The 18872-nt window shown below is 46.9% G+C and overlaps 1 protein-coding gene across 5 annotated transcripts in view; it reads right to left on the bottom strand.

Moving 5' to 3' along the window:
* Positions 1-602: 602 nt before the first annotated feature.
* HMOX2 (heme oxygenase 2) overlaps positions 603-18872 on the bottom strand; it is a 34011-nt gene continuing 15741 nt past the window's right edge. For 3 of the 5 annotated variants that reach the window (XM_053894059.1, XM_019468460.2, XM_019468463.2), the window contains exons 2-6: positions 4650-4776; positions 3320-3437; positions 2418-2909; positions 1430-1556; positions 603-1339 (exon numbers count right to left, since the gene is read on the bottom strand). In XM_053894059.1, coding sequence (XP_053750034.1) covers positions 1212-1339; positions 1430-1556; positions 2418-2909; positions 3320-3437; positions 4650-4735 — 951 coding nt within the window. In that variant the 5' untranslated portion in view covers positions 4736-4776 and the 3' untranslated portion in view covers positions 603-1211. Of the gene's footprint in view, positions 1340-1429; positions 1557-2417; positions 2910-3319; positions 3438-4649; positions 4777-8404; positions 8429-15833; positions 15988-18872 lie in introns of those variants that run through there. The other 2 variants (XM_019468461.2, XM_053894058.1) reach the window with 2 other exon arrangements.

Raw genomic sequence — 18872 nt, 5'->3', positions numbered from 1 at the left:
TACTGTCTCTGATCCTGGTCTCACCCGTCTCCACACCATGGCATCTGCCCACACGGTCTGCAGGCTGGAGTCCCCTGGCTTGAGCTCAGGGTCATCCCACCCTGCAGGCAAATACCCTCGCTCCCTTAAGCAAGACAGCAAGCCACTGGGGCTGAGGCTTCTGGTCTGAAGGCTAATGGGAGGTAGGCAATCGGCCCCCAGGTTGAGCCAGCTCCTTCCCTACCCCTCATCTTAACTGTGAAGTGGGTTGGCTTGGTCACGAGTTGAAGACAAGTTTTCCTCACCATTTAATCCTTTTTTGAATAAAAGTTTTGCAGATCCTCAAAATATAAAACAGGAAACAGATTCCTATCAATAAAAGTATTTAAATTCACATTTGTATTTTAGACCATGAATTGTTACATAATGCTCTTGATCCTTATTTATAAACAAACTATCTCAAAATGTAGGAAACCTTCAAAGCACTTCTGAGAGAAAATCACAAGACCAGATGATAGATTTGGCTCTGGGCAGAGGGCTGTGAGGTGACCAGGAGTGTTGAGAGCACAAGGCCAAGACTGGCTGCGAAGGATAATGTTGGCGCCAGGAAAGAGGGAGGCAGCTGTCAGAGTCCACTTTATTGAGTGCTGTAGCATTTACACAGGTCAAAGGAGGGGATGCGCCATGGCTAAACAGACCCCCTCTCGGGTTTCTGCTTGAGCAGGAAGAGGACTGGCTACTCAGGATGGAGCTCCCAGGGCCTCTGAGACAGGATGCAAGCTCCCCCCACTCCAAGGACAGGCCCCCTCCCTCCCACAGAGCTACAGCAACCTGGGCTTGCTGGATGCTCTGTTCCCACTAGGGGAAAAATACCCACCTAAATGCCAGCACAAGGAATGATGAAGGGAAGGAGCCTCAGGATAAGCGGTGTGGGTGCCCTGGGAGCAGAGCTGGTTCCAGAGACTCAGACTGGCCTGCTGAGCTGCACTGGCTGCTCCCGGTACCATGGCCCAACGGCTGCAGGAATGGAGGGCCTGCACCCGGCTCGGCATCTAGCCCACACAGAGGACGCTACAGGCACAGGCTTTAGCGTCTGGCTTTTATTGGTTGCTTGTTTTCTCAAACCCAGCATTTAAAAAAAAAAAAGTCACCTGAGGTGGTAGTTTAGTCACAGGTGGGGATGGGCCAGTGGTCAATCGGGAGGATGGCGCCAAGGCGGTATGATGGGTCCTTCACACGTAGTACCAGGCCAAGAAGCCGGCAACAAGGGCCGCGCCAGCAGCCAGAATGAACTGGAGGCTAGGCTTAGTCAGCACAGCCAGGGCTGTTCGGAAGGGGCAGCTGCTGCCCTCCAGGGCACCTGTGTGGCGGCACCAACAGGGGACAGGGCATCAGTGGAGAATGCTGATCCGCCCACCCTGGAGGAGAGTTTTGGACAGGCAAGACCTACCTCCATCTTGTTTAGCAGCGTAGTAGGGGCATTTACGCACATCTCCTTTCCCATCGTGCATGGGGAGCCCATCCTCCAGGGTCTCCTTGGCCAACAAGAAGCCAGCCTGGTCCAGTTCATCGAAAATCTGCAGGAGCAGGGGATGAACAGCTTTCAGTGGACTCCAAAGTGCAAACCAGTCAAGGAGTAGCCCGAATCTGCAGCGGGGGCAGCCACACGGACCCAACGCTGCTCCCTGGCACAAGCTCAGAGGTGGGGCCACACCTGTGCTGCTGACTGTGGGAGCTCCTCCCTGGGCACTGACCAGACACACAGCCCACAGCTGGAGCTACCAGGGCAGAAACAATGAGGAGAGAACAAAAGCGCTGCCCCAAAATACCACGTTAACATTGGTCCTTCCCCATTCGCAGTTGCTAGGTATTTTCAGCAAGAATGACGGAGAGGAACGTGGGAGAACTGAGGCCCCAGCAGGGCTGACCCATCCTAAGTGGCCCACGGAGGCTCACTGATGTGGGACTGATCTGATGGGCCTGTGTCGGGGCTGGTGCTTCCTTTCCCCGCCTCGGCCACCCTCCTGGTGCCAAGGGCCAACCTGGACTCCAGGACAGAATCCGCCTCCCCAGGCTTAGCCCCATTTAAAAAAAACTTGTCAGCTGAGTTCTCACCCTGCTTGGTTCTCTCCTTGAACTGATCAAGTGGGGCAGCCCTTGCTAAAAAGGAGGAAATCCACTCAAGACCAGAATCCTGTGGTGAGAGGGAGTGACCTCCCTCTACGTGCTAGGGCCTTGCCCTCCTCGGAACAAAAACACAAAAGCTGTCCATCAAAGCGAAGCCATCATGGGCTCATGCCCTCTGTGGCCTATTTGGTCCTACGATTTTCTCCCCGGAAGGCTGCCCTGTATCGGGCCTAAAGCACTGGTGCCTGTTACGGCAGCTCCGTATCAGCCCCCACAGTCAGAGGCCCCCTTCTGCCTGACCTCAGCAGTACCTGCATGTTGTACTCAAAGGCCTTGTTGGCCTCCTCCACGATCTTCTCTTTGGTCTTTAGGTTCAGGTCCAAGGCATTCATCCTGGCCCGGTAGAACTGCTTGAACTGTTGAGCATTGTCCACGTTCTCAAACTTATAGAACTGGGTCCCTTCTCCCGTGCTGGGGAGTTTCAGGGCCCGCTGGGCCACCTTCTTCAGCACCTGGCCCCCTGAAAGGTCCCCCATGTAGCGGGTGTATGCATGGGCCACCAGCAGCTCCGGCTCATTCTGCCCCACATAGTGGATCCGCTCCACATACTTTTGGGCAGCCTGGGAGCACTGCACCTGCTCCTCCCAGTTCTTGCCAAAGAAATACTCCATGTCCTTGGTCAGTGCCTCCTTCCGGTGCAGCTCCGTGGGGAAGTACAAGGGGGCAAAGGCTGGGTGGTCCTTGTTGCGTTCCATCTCCTCCTCCAGGGCTGAATATGTGAAGTAAAGTGCAGTAGTGGCCAGCTGTTGAGGGTGACAGGGGAGACCACGGGGAGGGCTGCAGTTCTGGCAGCTCTTGACCAGCAAACACCCCTCCTGAGCCCAATGCCCTTGCGTCTGAGCAGCCAGAGAGGAAGGCTCCAGTCGCATGCCCCCTCTAATTCCCGCAGGCCCATTTTGATACAGTGGATTATTTCACACACCCAGGCAACTTTTTATTTTTCTTAAAGGAATGACACGGAACGTGGATACTTCTGCTTCACACCATCACTATGTTATTCTATTTAAGCTACCTGAAAACCACAGTCTGCTGTCAAAAGAATGGAGAGCAGGTGGCAAAAGGCCCAGCTTCCACTGAAGAACTGTTCCAAGGGGATGTTCCTGACACGACCGAGGCCCCCAACCTGACCCTATCCATGACCAAGGGCACAAACCTTAAACAGCTCCTTCCTGATGTTGCCTTTCAAGAAGTCCTTGACAAATTGGGTGTTTTCTGCCCGGTCATGTGCTTCCTTGGTCCCTTCCTTCAGGAGCTCGGAGAGGTCAGCCATCCTGTGGAGATGGAGGGTGTGCACACACGCACGTGTGCATGTGTGAATTAGCCCTTCCTAGTTTCAGGGTGTCCCCTCGCTGAGATGGACGCAGGAGCTTCTGAGAAACTCAACCCCAGCCTGGATACAGGGTCTTGCTAGGGAGCAAGGAACAGGCAGATGTGAGTCGGCCCCCAGGACTTGGATGACATGTGGAGGACTGTGGCCTACTTCCTAACAGTGTCCATGTCTGAACCACCTGAATGAACAATGCTTTGCCTCTGTGGCCACCTAGTGCCTGATAAAAAGCCCACCTCTAATCCCAGCACAGCGTGTGCTGGCTTCTGCAGGAACAGCGAGCCTTTGGGAATGTGTCTCATGGAATCCACACTGCTGTGATGGACTGACTGTGGATGTCCCGGGGCAGCCTTGCTGCCTTCCTCCCACCTGGGACCCACAGCCTCTTCAGGACTGCATGTGGCTTGGCCCAGGGGCAGGAGGAGAAGGAGACAAAGGCTGAGGAAGTTGGAGCCAGTACCTGGGCTTGCACCGCTTAACAAAATTATACAGGATGGAGCTGTGCTGATAGGTGCCACAGACAGCAACCAGCGAGGGAAACAAAGAACCCATGACCCTGAAGACGGGAGGCGCCGCGCAGTAGCCCGTGCGGTCCACATGGTCCATCCACCAAAGAGATAAAAACGCGGCCCCATACGGCCCACCCTCTGCTGGCTTCTTTAGGAGATCGGCTCCTATCACCTACATGCTGAGAATCATTTCTTACTAGCAATTATTTCAAGATATAAAAAAGCACTTTGTCAATGACAGGGCTACGATAAGATAAGAACAATGAAGAACAGGCTCTGGGAATACATGAAGTGTCTCTACCCAGTAAGAAAAACCCCTGGAGTCAGAGCTGCTCCCACATCCTAAGGGGTGGAAAAGACTGGAAAAGGTGCCAGTTTTGCCTGATTACCCTTTTTCACCACAAAAGAAACAAGGATCAGGGAAACCATCAAATTCTATTCCTCAGCACTCCTAGCAGTGCCTGTCCTGCTTCCTCGGGAACAAATGGGGAGAAAGCTGAGTAGCCTAGGGTGCTGTATGCCACTTCTCTCTGCAATCCCAATCAGGGATCCCGAGGGAAACAGCAGCGACACTCCCCACACCCTGGTGCCTCCCACATACAAGGCCCCGGGCACATGACTCAACACAGCCAGCCACCACCACTCACCTGGTGTGGTTTTCTTTTTCTGAGGCCCCAAAGCTCTTTTTCTCCGACTCATCCACCCCCTCTGAGGTCTCCAGTTCCACTGACATGGTTGCCGAGTGAGATTCTTGCTGCTCTCACTCTTCTGGTCCTGTAGAGACACAAGGAGCTGGTGATGTGGCGCCCACAGCATCACTTCCCCCAGACACCTGCTGGTTCTGCTCTCCTCTGAGCCAACATAACGGAGGAGTCACCCACGCGCCTCAGGAGTGTTTTCTTTAAAAATAAAACTCTGCCATTACTGGGACCATTATCCGGATATGGACAAAATTTGAATATGGACAGGAGATGAGGTAATAGCGTCAAATTGATACTGAACTTGCTTTTTTTTTTTTTTATAATTGTACTGTGAATATATAAGACAATGTCTTTGTTTTAGGAAATATATCCTGAAGTATTCAAAATTAAAGGCCACACTTCTGCAAGTTAACTGTAAAATGGTTCAGAAAGTGTGCGTGCGTGCACATACCTGTTAGGGAGAGGGAGGGAGGGAATGCTCAAGTCAAAGCAAATGAAACAAAACACTGGCAGTGAATTTGGATAAAAGGTACACAAGAGTTACTTGTATCATTCTTGCAGCTTTTCTGTATGTTTGAAATTAAATCAAAATCAGAAGTTAACCTAAAACACAAAATAACAAGTAACATCATAGATAAAGCTTAAAACCAAAAGCAGTGGTGCAGCGAGCGGAGCGGCTCTGAGTTGGGCGGCAACCCGTCCCAGCTGTCACAGGCAGGGTGGCCTTGTGCACAGAGCTGCGGGGCAGGGCAGTTAACTGGAACAGTGAGCCAGGCCATTTGAAGACACTAAGAAGAGCAGCTGGAAAGGCACTCGACGAGCTGTATCAGGTATTCAGAGTCACCAAGCAAGTGGACTGTCCCCAGCCTGCTCCAGACTTTGAGGGGCTGAAGGAAGAAAGACAAGCCAGCCGCTCTCCCTTTGCTGCTGAACCTTCCGAACCTTCCTAAACCAGGGAAATACGGTCCCACAAGACAAGCTAACCCTCCACCCCTGGAGGCCTCTGCTCTGGAGCACAAAGGAGCAGCCCATCTGGGAAACTTTCCAGATGAACAGCAGCACAGTTCACCAGTTACTAGTGTAACTCACGAAACCAGAACTACCCAATCAAGCCAAGGAAAGAAGAGGTCTTTATTTTCCTACCTCAACCAGTATCTATTTACTGAGCATTTTCTACATGCTCTACCCAGAAACAGGTGTCAAGGGGGGACAAAAAAAGTGTAAGTAATGGTCCTTTGAAGGTTTAAAGAAGAAAATAAAAATTAAAAAATAAAAAATAAATAAATAAAAATAATAATAAAAATAAAAATCACTCTAACTCACTCCACAGATACACTCACTGTTAACATTAGTACGTATCCTGAGTTTTCTCCAGACATGTAATTACATCTTATCTTTTGGGATATTATAATACATGGTTTGCTCAGCATGCTCTTTCTGAACCTTTATATTTAGCATTTATACAGTGGGATTGACAGGATTAAGTGAGAACAGGGAAGATAAGGCTTTTAGCACAGTGCCTACCACATGGTAAGCACTCACTAAATAGTAGATATGATTGCCTTTGTATTTTGACTGAGGCTTAACTGCTGTTGTCCTAGAATGCTTAGAAAATAAATAGCAGAAAGTGAAATAAGCCAGACAAAGACATGCAGGGTATCATTTGTTTGTGGAATCTAAAAAAAAGAGGCTTAAGTCATAAAAACAGAGGGTAGAATGGTAGTTGCCAGGGGATAAGGGTGGGAGCAATAGGGAGATGTTGGTAAAAGGGTACAAATTTTCAGTTGTAAGACGAATAAGACCTGAGGATCTGTGAACAGCATGGTGACTAGAGTTAATAATACTTTACTGCATAACTGAAATTTGCTAAGAAATGTAGCTTTTAAGCGTTGTCACAGAAAAATATTTGAGGTGATAGATGTTCATTCAATTATGAGAATCCATAATTATAAATCACATTGTATACTTTAAATATAATTTAATTTTTTAAATAAAATTTTTCATGTTTATTTAATTTTGAGAGAGAGAAAGAGAGCGTGATCTGGGGAAGGGCAGAGAGAGGGAGACAGAATCTGAAGCAGGCTCCAGGCTCTGAGCTGTCAGCACAGAGCAGGATGCTGGGCTCAAACTCACAAACTGTGAAATTATGACCTGACCAAAGATGGATGTTTAACTGACAGAGCCACCCAGTCACCCTCAACAAAAAAATTTTTTAATGCTTATTTATTTTTGGGAGAGAGAGGAAGAGAGACAGAATGCCAGCAGGGGAGGGGCAGAGAGAGAGGGGGACACAAATCCAAAGCAGGCTCCAGGCTCTGAAGCTGTCAGCACAGAGCCTGACACAGGGCTTGAACCCACAAACCACAAGATCATGACCTGAGCCGAAGTTGGATGCTTAACCAACTGAGCCACCCAGGCACCACGAAATATATTATAATTTTACTTGTCAACTATACCTCAATAAAGCTGGAAAAAGAAAAACAGAATATATAGAAAATGGGACCTTCTCTTGACTCCCAAATCACATATACTTTCATCTCTAATAATGCTGATGAACGCTATGGTTCATTAACGTTAAGTCCAGGATGTGAAAGTAGGTGGTCATCACATGGAGAGAAGGCTATTCAGAAAGGCTTCCTGGAGAAGGGGGGGGGGGTGCTTACCCAGGTCCCTCAACACCATACAGGATTTAGGGTGGAGGAGAGGAAGGGCCTCTGGATCAAGGAACAATGTAAACAAAGTAAAATGGGACAGACCATAGAGATGGCATAAGGGTGCCCAGCTATGCATCCTGTGTCCTTTTACCAAGGGGCCAAGGCAGACTTTGTCGGCTGCAGAATAAGCCTCACACCAGCTTGTCCATGCTGACCTCCTTTTACAGACTTAAGAAAGAACATCTGGGCTCTATGCCCATGAGGACCCTCAGAGCCAAGATTTATCTCAGGCCAGTCGGCCCTCAGGCTGCTAAGAGAAGGTGCTGGATGGGCCACCCAGTAGAGGGAAGAGGGGAGAGTAAAAGGTCCCAGAGCCTCTAGACAGGTGGCAGGCCCACATGGCCATGCTGAAGGTACCCCAGGTACCTTAGGACTGCACCTCCCATGCTGCCTGCAGGTGAAACTGAAAGTAGGCAAACACAAGAACAAGTGTGCAATCGGGCTGCCCTAGGTTTACCAGCGGCAGTAACTTAGGTAAACTTTCTGCACCTAATTATCATGCTGCACAACAGTCATTATATATGTTATTCAATCTGATCGTTAATTGTTTTGTTTGATAATAACTGCACACTCTGGGAGGGTGTAGTCTTGCTCGACCAACAGGACCTTTTGCTTCTCTTACAAATATGAAAGGGGGAGGGAAAGCAGGCTGCCACAGATGCCTCCTCATCAGCACTTTGTGCCAGTCTTCAGGCACACCTTCCTCTCACCTTCTTCAACCTCAGTCCTGCCCTAGAGCCCCTAATCCCCTCCTCTCAACTCAAGGGAGGTCCAACTCTGGCCCCAGGGGCAGGGCCACAGGTGTCTGTTTCATTGCTGGAGCTCCAGAGCCCGGGAAATAACAAGTTCTCAACAAACACTTGTTAAATTAAAAATCCAAAGGTGGGGGAAGGGGGGGGTGCCTGGCTGGCTCAGGCAGAAGAGTATGCGACTCTTCATCTCGGGATCGTAAGTTCAAGCCCCATGCTGGGTGCACAGATTACTTACATAAATAAAAACTTTAAAAAAATCCGAAGGAAAGAAAGCAGGCAGGCAATGATCTCATGCATCCTGCCAACAACGTGGCACCTGTGGACAACAAAAAGTACTCTGCTGTTGGCTACTTCAATAGTTTTCTAAACTCAAAACATGATTTAACAATTTGGTTTTTGAAGGAAAGATAGGTACTGGCCTACTTCACTCAGAAGGAAGAATACAGATGGGGCGCCTGGGTGGCTCAGTCAGTTAAGCATCCAACTGTGGCTCAGGCCATGATCTCATGGTTTGTGAGTTCGAGCCCCGCGTCAGGCTCTGTGCTGACAGCTTGGAGCCTGCTTCGGATTCTGTGTCTCCCTCTCTGCCCCTCCCCTGCTTGTGCTCTCTCAAAAATAAATAAATATATTTTAAAAAAGGAAGAGGGGCGCCTGAGTGGCTCAGTTGGTTAAGCGTCCGACTTCGGCTCAGGTCACGATCTCGCGGTATGTGAGTTCAAGCCCCGCGTGGGGCTCTGTGCTGACTGCTCAAAGCCTGGAGCCTGTTTCAGATTCTGTGTGTCTCCCTCTCTCTCTGACCCTCCCCCATTCATGCTCTGTCTCTCTCTGTCTCAAAAATAAATAAATGTTAAAAAAAAAAAAATTAAAAAAAAAAAAAAAAAGGAATACGGAGTCCTTAATGTGGACTCAAAGCACCATCTGCACAGATGGGAAGAATGCTCTGAGAAAGGCTCAATTAGCACATTCAACCCATACGAGCAGGGTCCAGGTAGAGCGGCCTGTGTCCATCATGTGGCCTGGTCACTGTTCCTCAAGGGGGTGGCTGGGTAGTACAGCATTCAGAAGCCACCTTGCAATGTCAGAAAAAGAATTCACTTCTGAAAAGCTACGTGTCCAAATTTGGTCTGACTGGCCCTCTATGCCTGAATCCTTTTTTCTTTGCAGGATCCCCTGGAATCCCTAGAAAATCAGAGGTCAAATCATAAATGTAGAACCTTTCTAGACTTCAACCTCTCATTATCGAGAAGCTGCCTCACTCCACCAGGAAAAACAACAACAGAAAATATCCCAAAAGATTAACAGTAATCTGTACCAAAATGATAAGTAGCCATAATATGACGTTAGAAAAAAGTCACACAGCCTAATAATACAGGGTTGGACTGCTCAAACAACAGCAAACAATAGAATCCTGGCACAGCTGGGACAAGTTGATAGGCTGCAACCACTATGGAAAAGTCTACATAAACTTGTTTTAAATAAAGGACTCAAAACGCTGACTACAACCATGCACAAAAGTATGTAAGTAAAAAGAGAAAAAGTACTGAAGTATACTGACAGTAACAGGAAAGCTATTTAAGAGTATAAAACACACAATAAATTATATTAAAGAAAAAAGAAAAAAATATAGCTCAACGTACCAGTTCCAATCAAGCTATCAATCAATCAATAAAAACAAAAGAGTATAAAACTTGTTATTTGACTTTTTGGCAAACTGGCTACTTCTTTTATATAAAGTGGCCAAGGGGCGCCTGGGTGGCGCAGTCGGTTAAGTGTACGACTTCAGCCAGGTCACGATCTCGCGGTCCGTGAGTTCGAGCCCCGCGTCGGGCTCTGGGCTGATGGCTCGGAGCCTGGAGCCTGTTTCCGATTCTGTGTCTCCCTCTCTCTCTGCCCCTCCCCCGTTCATGCTCTGTCTCTCTCTGTCCCAAAAATAAATAAAAAACATTGGGAAAAAAAATTTAAAAAAATAAAAAAAATAAAAAAATAAAGTGGCCAAATTCTCTTGAAAAGGGGGAAGAAAGGCAGGGGAGAGAGGAAGAGGGGAAGGGAGAGGGAAGGAGAGAGAGAGACAGAGACAGACAGAGAGAAAGAGAGAGGAAATGGACCAAGCAAACCAGCTAAGGTAAGATCCTGCACTACACGAGTCCACAGGAAGTCACCTGGGCCATTACTTTGCTCTTACAAATTTCAGAAAGGTCCACCTGCCCTCTGTGTTTTAATTCCAGAAAACTGTGACCCTCTGTTTATAAAATCTACCTCCATACCTCCATAACTCCTGTACTACCTATTCACCTGACTGATAAAGGTTTTCACTCCCATATCAGGTCTGATAGAAGCAGCAACAATGTTCCTATCACCAATGTTCCTTCCAGCAAAGATCGTTCCTGTGGACCTGCCCAGGAGTTCCAGAACACTCAGTTCAAAGCCTTTGCTCCTGGTAATTTGCAGGCTCAAGGCACTAGGGCTTTTGAAAGAACTCATGTGTTCAAAGATGTTAAATCCTCCTCCACGGACACACATCCTGCAAACCTCAGGAAGTCAGTAAGTTCAGTGCAATGATACCAGACAGACTACATTATCACTCATTCCCCATTTGGTGATTCAAAAAGGCACAAAAAAGACCTAACCTATAACAATTCTTTTTCATTTTGATTCTTCTTTGCCATGGAAAGCCAAGGAAGAAGGGAGCAGACTGCTGAGCTCAGCCAGCACTAAAGAGCAAGGTGGGGGAAGGGGTAAGAAAACGCACTGCAACCAGCTCCCTGGAATTAGAACAATTCTCCCACCTGACTCTGGAATTGACAGTGACCAGCTACCAGCTACAGATGCCCACAACATGAGCTAGTGTTGTTATTCCCATGCACAGAGAAGGAAACAGCCACAGGGAAAAGGAAAGCGGCTGCTCAGACACCTGTATGGCTCTGCCACAGTTCCCACCCCTCCCCACTAAACAGCTGTGGTTGGGCACCAGGAGTCCCTGCCTGCTTACCAGAAGGCTGTTCCCAGCTCAGTTTACTCCTGTATAGAACTAGCATCACATTAATAAGAGATTATTCTTTGGCTTTCACAAGTGCTGTCATCTTGTTTCCCCAGGTAAACCAGAAGCTTCCTACAAGACAGATCATCAAGACTCCCGTAGGCTCAGTTTCTCAGAGTCCAATGCCACGTTCCAAATCACTTAGAACCCATTCTGGGGAGTCTCCAACCTGAACTACAACTGTTATAGATGCAGAAACAGAATGCCTACTGAGAAAGCTAACTTAAATGGGTGTGGGACAAGAAAATATTGGTTAAATTCTAAAATACCAGGGGCATGGAGTGCCTGGGTGGCTCAGTCAGTTGGGCGTCCGACTTCGGCTCAAGTCATGATCTCACAGCTCGTGAGTTCCAGCCTCGCGTCAGGCTCTGTGCTGATAGCTCAGAGCCTGGAGCCTGCTTCAGATTCTGTGCCTCCCTCTCTCTCTGCCCCAACCCACTCTCATTCTGTCTCTCTCTCTCAAAAATAAAAATAAACATTAAAAAAACTTTTTTTAAATACCAGGGGCACCTGGCTGGCTCAGTTGGAAGAGGATGCAACTCCTGACTTTAGGGCTCTGAGTTTCAGCTCCATGTTGGGTTTAGAGATTACTTTAAAAAACTAAATAGATAAAATACCAAATACAATAAAAATTTTAATTAGGAAAAAAATTTTTAATTGGGTATTATGCCTCTAACTGGTATGAAATTTAGTTTTATCTTTCTTCAGATTGCCCTCCTTCTTTCCCTTCCTCTCTCTCTTAGGGTCTGGATTTTCTAACTAAGGATTTGTTTGTATTTCCCATGCCTCAGGCTGGCCAAGACCATTCTCACCCCTTAGGGCCCAGTGAGATTAGCTTCTGCGTTTATCTGGCTGTGTTATGTTTTCTCTGCTGCTCCCCTCCCTACAGGTCTCCCCTGTAGTCCCTGCCCTCAGCTGCTGTCTCCACATCAGAACTGGGCACTGGCTCCCTGCCCCACTCCAACCCCTCCAAACAGGCCCATTTCCACATCCATCCTCCCCTTGCCCAGGGAGGCTGCTCCTCACCCATGTGCCTCTAAGGGCAGGCACTACATTGGACTCTGGTTACTTTTCTTAGCCAGCATTGGAAGAGGACTCTAGTTTCTTTTGTCCAAAGGTCTATCTCTGGTCATTGGTGCAGCTTCTTTTCTGCAGCCCATGGTTTTGTGTGTGTGTGTGTGTGTGTGTGTGTGTGTGTGTGTCTTCCACTCTTTGGTTTCAATAAATACCTTTCAATTATATACATCTTCGTCTATGATCCCACCTCACCCACTTACATGTTTTGACATTTAGGAGGGTCACAGTTCAAAAATAATGTATTACCTCTTACAGAAACCATGTACATTGTGTGCCCCATAAATGATTCTAGATAAACACAGAATACAAGAATCCCAGACTCTCTTTCCTGGATTAGAAGATCTGTTCCTTCTTTATATGTTCTAAAGGCTTTTCACCTTTGAGAGAATACCTGTTTTTTTTTATTTTTTCTTTTTAATGTTTATTTATTTTTGAAGGAGGGAGGGAGAGGGGGAGGGAGAGAGAGGGAGAGAGAGGGGGAGAGAGAGAGAGAGAGAGAGAGAGAGAGAGAGAGAGAGAGAGAGAGAGAATAAGTGGGGGAGGGGCAGAGAGAGAGAGAGGGAGACATAGAATCTGAAGCAGGCTCCAGGCTCTGAGCTGTTGGCACAGAGCCCAATGCGGGGCTCGAACCCATGAGCTAGGAGATCATGATCTGAGCCGAAGTCAGACACTTAACCAAACGAGCCACCCAGGCACCCTAGTCACCCAGGCACCTGGAGAATACCTGTTTCCATTTAACAATACCATAATCAGGGGCGCCTGGGTGGCTCAGTCAGTTAAGCCTCGGACTTCAATTGAGGCTATGATCTCATGGTTCGTGAGTTTGAGCCCCATGCTGGGCTCTGTGCTAACAGCTCAGAACCTGGAGCCTGCTTCGGATTCTGTGTTTCCCTCTCTCTGCCTGCCCCTGCCATTCCTGCGCACCCCACCCCCCCCGCCCATCCTGCTCACGCTCTCTCTCAAAAGTAAATAAACATTTAAAAATTTTGAAAAACAACACCATAATCAGGCCAAGTTAATTCTTTTTTTTCTTTTTCTTTTTTTTTTTTTTTTTGAGAGAGGGAGAGGGGGAGGGGCAAAGAGCGAGGGAGAGAGAATCCCAAGCAGGCTCCGTGTTGTCAGTGTGGAGCCCTATGAGAGGCTCAATCCTACAAACTGTAAGATCAATGACCAGAGCCGAAATCAAGAGTGGGACGCTTAACCGACTGAGCCACCCAGGCTCCCCAGGCCAAGTCAATTCTTAATGGCTCCACATAGTCCCATCAGGCCTCAGGAGACATACATCAACTGGTTGTTTACCCAAAAGTTCTTTTCGGGGGGGAAAAAATTATTTTCTGGATACGTGCTACGTAAATAGAGTAAATTCTAACATCCTACTTACAAACCCTATATGTGATCTGGGAACAAAGAACCGCAGAGCTACTATGCAGGGCAGAAACCGGGCGCAGGAAGGCATAAATCTCTTCAGAGCCTCCAAATCTAGCTCTACATTTTTCACCTGCAGGAATGAATACCTGCCCAGTGTCCCATACCACAAGACTATTTGGAGGATCAAGTAAGATAATGACCATGAAACCACTTCCTAACAAGTGTTACAAAAGGAACTGAGAAGGGACTCAGAACTGTTTACCAGCTGGTCTGCGTGGAGACACTCCCAGTGAGCTTTTCAAACCTCATCAGGACACCAGGAAACTCTCAACAGGGGGAAGAAGCCCTGTTCCTGGATGTGGTGTGGAGAATTTGTTTTCCTTAATACTGTTTGAAATCAAGCCCCTCACCAAGCACCAGTTTTGCAGGCCACTCAGGAAATGGACAGGCAGAGAAGTGCCATCTGCCTCAGGTCAACAGCCACTTAACTGGCTCTGCTTTGCTCCCAGACCTCAGGGAGGCTAGAATGCAAGTGGGGCCTCCCCAAAACTCTGAGGAAACCAGGTTGTCTAGGTCAACAGCTTCTGAGTTTATACAATACATGGCCTGAGGTCTCCTCTGAACCCTGGCGCTGCCACTGCTCAGGAAATCTTACACACAACCTTCATCCTTTTCACTTTAATCACTGGGTGAATTCAATCCCACAGTTCACTGACTGGATGACTATTAACCTCTTGATAAAGAGCAGTTTCAGACAAAGAATCCTGGAAAAGTAGAGACTCTAGGGACACAAAATTCTTGCATCAGATTTATTAAACACCCATTTTTTGCACATCTGGACAATAAGCAACCAGAATGCAATACAACTACTAATTAGTCCAAGAGTACCGGCCTCTTAGTAACCCCAACAACTGACATCGCTCAGAAGTCCAAGACTGCTCTGGCAGGCTTTCTTTTTACCGAGGACAGGGGTGTGCTCATCTGTAGCATGTCCAAATACAAGAGAGCAAGCATTCAAAGCAGACACCAGGAAGGACACCTGAAGCACTGAAAAGAGCTCAGAGTACGGGCCAGGAGTCTACTGTTGATGCTGCCAAAGTCCTGGTAAAGAGACTCCCTACTACAAATGAAACAAATTAAGACTTGCCCTGTTCTGAGTGTCTCCTCACCTCATATGAGACACCAGATCTCAGGGATGAGAGGAAGAAGACCCTTTCCCATGAGAGGCATCTGGGGTGGGATCAGAAGCCCTGACTGAATTCTGAAATGGGTAGGACCACATTTTGTAAGAATAAAGCCCAGGCATCAGACATCCCACAAGGGCTGGTGTTAACAGAGGAAATGTTGACATGACCATGGGTCACCCCTAGGTACTATCAAGTGAAAATGATTCTAACTTTGGAACAATCTTGAAAGCATGTGTCCTGTGACTTAAGTAGAGTCATCATATTCCCTTTCACTCAGGTGCAACAGTTGTCACATGTGGCTTCAGCTTCTCTCGTGGATGAGGACTGTGAACAGCATTTGGGGGTGGAGGCAGAGAGTGGCTCAACAGGGTGCATTCTGCTGGATCCCCCTTTTGGAGAACCTAGAAGTGCTACTAGCTTCCAGATGTGTCCCTCTCTACAAACAGACTCAACAGAACCTCAGAAGCACCCCTTGAGTGCTTCAAAACCTCAAAAAGCACAGAAGGTCCTTGAGTTCACCCTGGGAGGGTGATACAGACAAAGCACCAGACTGAAGTCTAACACACCTGGGCACACCAGGCTAAGTCACTTCCAAGCAGGGTCCAATTGACCATGAAGGAATGAAGAGTGAGAGATTTAAGTGATATGTCCAACGTCATTTAGAAAGTTAATAGTGGAGTTGGGACCAAGCCGGAGTCCTTCTGAATGCAAGGTCATTCGTCCTATGTCCCAGCTAACATGCATGTGAAATCAGTATGATGTCACCACAGACTACTAACAAATGGAAAATGAGGCTGTACTATACTGCATTTATGTGTGCAGTGGAGGGGTTTTCTAAACCACTGATTGTCATTTGGGTTTTTGTTTTTTGTTTTTGTTTTTGTTTTTGTTTTTAGTATGAAACATTAGCTCAATCCTATGATTTCTGAGAAGTAAATGCCCAGGCTCCCACTGGAAGCTTCAGAAGCTGCTGCTGCCCATCCTACAACACTTACCTTGGCTCACTCAGATTACAGGCAACCCGAGAAGATTGTTCCCTGGCGAGCCCTGCTTTTAATGGACCAGCAGGGCAGGCCAAGACTGGAGACAGCTGGTCCCAGAGGGGAAGACGGCACCTCCACCTCTCAGGGCATGGAGGGAACCAGCCAGACTTGCCAGGCCCAGCTGGACAATGAAGCCAGGCATCCCTGCACCAAGAAGAGGTCACAGTAAGGTCTGCACATCTCTATAGCACCCATCGCCATGGTAACTACAAAAAAACAGGAGATCTGGTTTCAAGAATCTATAAGTGTGTCCTCCATGTGTTGTGTTTAAAATCTATTCAGTCCCATCTTTGTCTACTGAAAATATATGTCTACTTGGAAAAAGTAGTGCAATGGATAGAACTGTGTCAACAAAAACTTCATATAAGATTAGCAGCTCCATAGGCCAAGGTATTGGTCAATCTAACAAGGTGGCTCCTATAATCTCACTTTGGACCTATAAGGGATAGGTCCAGAGGCAAGTATTATTCCCAGGCTTTTTCACAATGACTGTCTAGATTCTGACAGCAGGGGAAGAGGTGGGTGGGTGGAGTGGCGGGCAAGGAAGCAAGCCCAGACTCAGAATTGCTAACTCCAAGAGGCTGGTTCCATCCTACAAAGGCTTGGTCTATGGCAGCAGGGAACCAGCAACAGTGGCTACTAGGACTTTCTCAGAGTAAGGAGTTCAGCTTTCCCAGCAGGCCCTACCTCCACTGGTAGAAGGGTAAGGGGTACAGACCAGTCAGCCTGCTGCTGCCTACTCTGGCTCTCTGTATTAGTGAACAAGGTGACAAGAGCTCCTTGGAATGGAGGCTCTAGTTATTTTCCTCTCTCAGTATATCTAGCCTCATTTGTACACGAATGACAAAGTCCCATAAGAGTAGCCAGGGGCCAGAGTACGGAGAAAACATGTTGTAAGTAATGTGAAATTACCACAGTTAGTTTTAACAGTGGCCCTCTCGTCTATTCTAAAAAATCTCTCAGAATAAGAGCCAATTTACAGGGATAATCCTTAAAAGGCAAGACAGTCATAAACTTTACTGTAACCTCAAAACCATGCTCTTTTATTTTTCTTTAGTTTTTAAAATGTTTATTATTCATCTTTGAGAGATAAAGCACAGGCAAGGGAGGGACAGAGAGAGAGGTAGACAGAATCCGAAGCAGACTCCAGGCTCTAAGCCGTCACCACAGAACTGAACACGGGGCTCAAACCCATGAACCTTGAGATCACAACCTGAGCCGAAGTCGGACGCTTACCCAACTGAACCACCCAGGCACCCCAAAACCATGCTTTTTTAAAAGGCAGAAAAATCAAAGTGATACAGGGTGTTACTTAGCAAAATGCCCTTAAACTCTAGATATTCCAGCTGTTCAACGAAGCCTTTTAGCATAGAGGGGAAAAAGTAACAGATCATCATGCATTAATTACTCTGCCTGATCTGTGAAATTTCTACAACCATGAGGTTTCTTTTCCTCATTAGTATGAAGTTCCCAGGACACGATCTCCCCATGCAACAGTTGTGGCAATAACTCAATGTCTGCATAAATGCCATATGTGCCTGTTAATTCTTTTCTTTTTATTCAAGTATAGTTGACATACAATATTGTGTTAGTTTCAGGTACAACACAGGGATTCAACATTTATATACATTACAAAATGATCACCTTGTTAAGTGTAGTTACCATCTGTCACCATACAAAGTTATTACAATGTTACTGACTATAATTCATAAACTATACTGTACATTCCTATGACTTACTTATTTTATAACTGGAAATTGGTACTGCTTAATCCCCTTCACCTATTTCACCCATCCCGTCTCCCCCTTCCCTCTTACAATCATTAGTTTGTTCTCTGTATTTACAAGCCTGTTTCTGTTTTATTAGTTTTGTTTTTCGGATTCTACATATAAGTGAAATCATACGTTATTTGTCTTTCTCTGCCTTATTTATTTCACTTAGTATAATACCCTCTGGGCCCATCCATGTTGATACTATTAATTTAGACACAAATGTAAGTATCTGTATCTCAGTATACATCCTATGACATGGAGACTGAATGCCTCCACCTGAAAGTTTCTATGAGATGGGTTCAACACATCTAATAGCAGACATATCCATACAAGTCCTTTCTACACAGCACAATGCTAGTATGCTGACATGACATAGAAGGAGGTGAGGCAATGGCTGAATTGCATGATCTGCAGAGTTGACCTGTAGCAGGCACCTAACAAATGTTAACCTGAACTGAGCTCAGCCAAGAAAGAATACACTGGCACACAAGCCAAAAGGTAGAGTAGGGATATGGTTAAGGCACAGGCTCAGGGAGCCTGGGTGGCTCAATTGGTTAAAGCATCAGACTTCAGCTTACGGCATGATCTCATGGTTCGCGGGTTCGAGCCCCGCATCAGGCTCTATAATGACAGCTCAGAGCCTGGAGCTTGCTTCACATTCTGTGTCTCCCTCTCTCTCTGCCCCTCCCCACATGCACTCTGTCTCTCAAAAATAAATAAACATTTAAAAAATATTAAAAAAAAATAGGGGCGCCTGGGTGGCTCACTCAGTTAAGCGTCCGATTTTGGCTCAGGTCATGATCTCATGGTCCGTGAGTTCAAGCCCCGCGTCAGGCTCTGTGCTGCCAGCTTGGGGCCTGGAGCCTGCTTCGGATTCTGTGTCTCCCTCTCTCTGACTCTACCCCATTCATGCTCTCTCTCTGTCTCAAAAATAAATAAGCGTTAAAAATAATAAATAAATAAATAAATAAATAAATAAATAAATAAATAGCACAGGTTCTAGTCAGGCACAACTGAGAGCAAACCCTGGTTCTGCCACATACCAGCTGGGTGGCCTTGGACCAGGTACTTAACTTCTCGGAGGGTCAGTTTCTTTATCTGATAGTAATAACAACTATGCAAGGTATGTAATGAGAATTAAATAAGTTACTTATAGAACTGCGACATATCGTATAGCATTGATTAACAAACTGAAGAAAGGGCCACTTAAAGTTAACAC

Source organism: Panthera pardus, unplaced genomic scaffold, assembly GCF_024362965.1.
Source record: "Panthera pardus isolate Hobbes unplaced genomic scaffold, ASM2436296v1 HiC_scaffold_4, whole genome shotgun sequence".
Lineage (NCBI taxonomy): Eukaryota > Metazoa > Chordata > Mammalia > Carnivora > Felidae > Panthera > Panthera pardus.
Note: the sequence above shows the minus strand (reverse complement) of the source record. Positions and strands in the feature narration are given on the sequence as shown.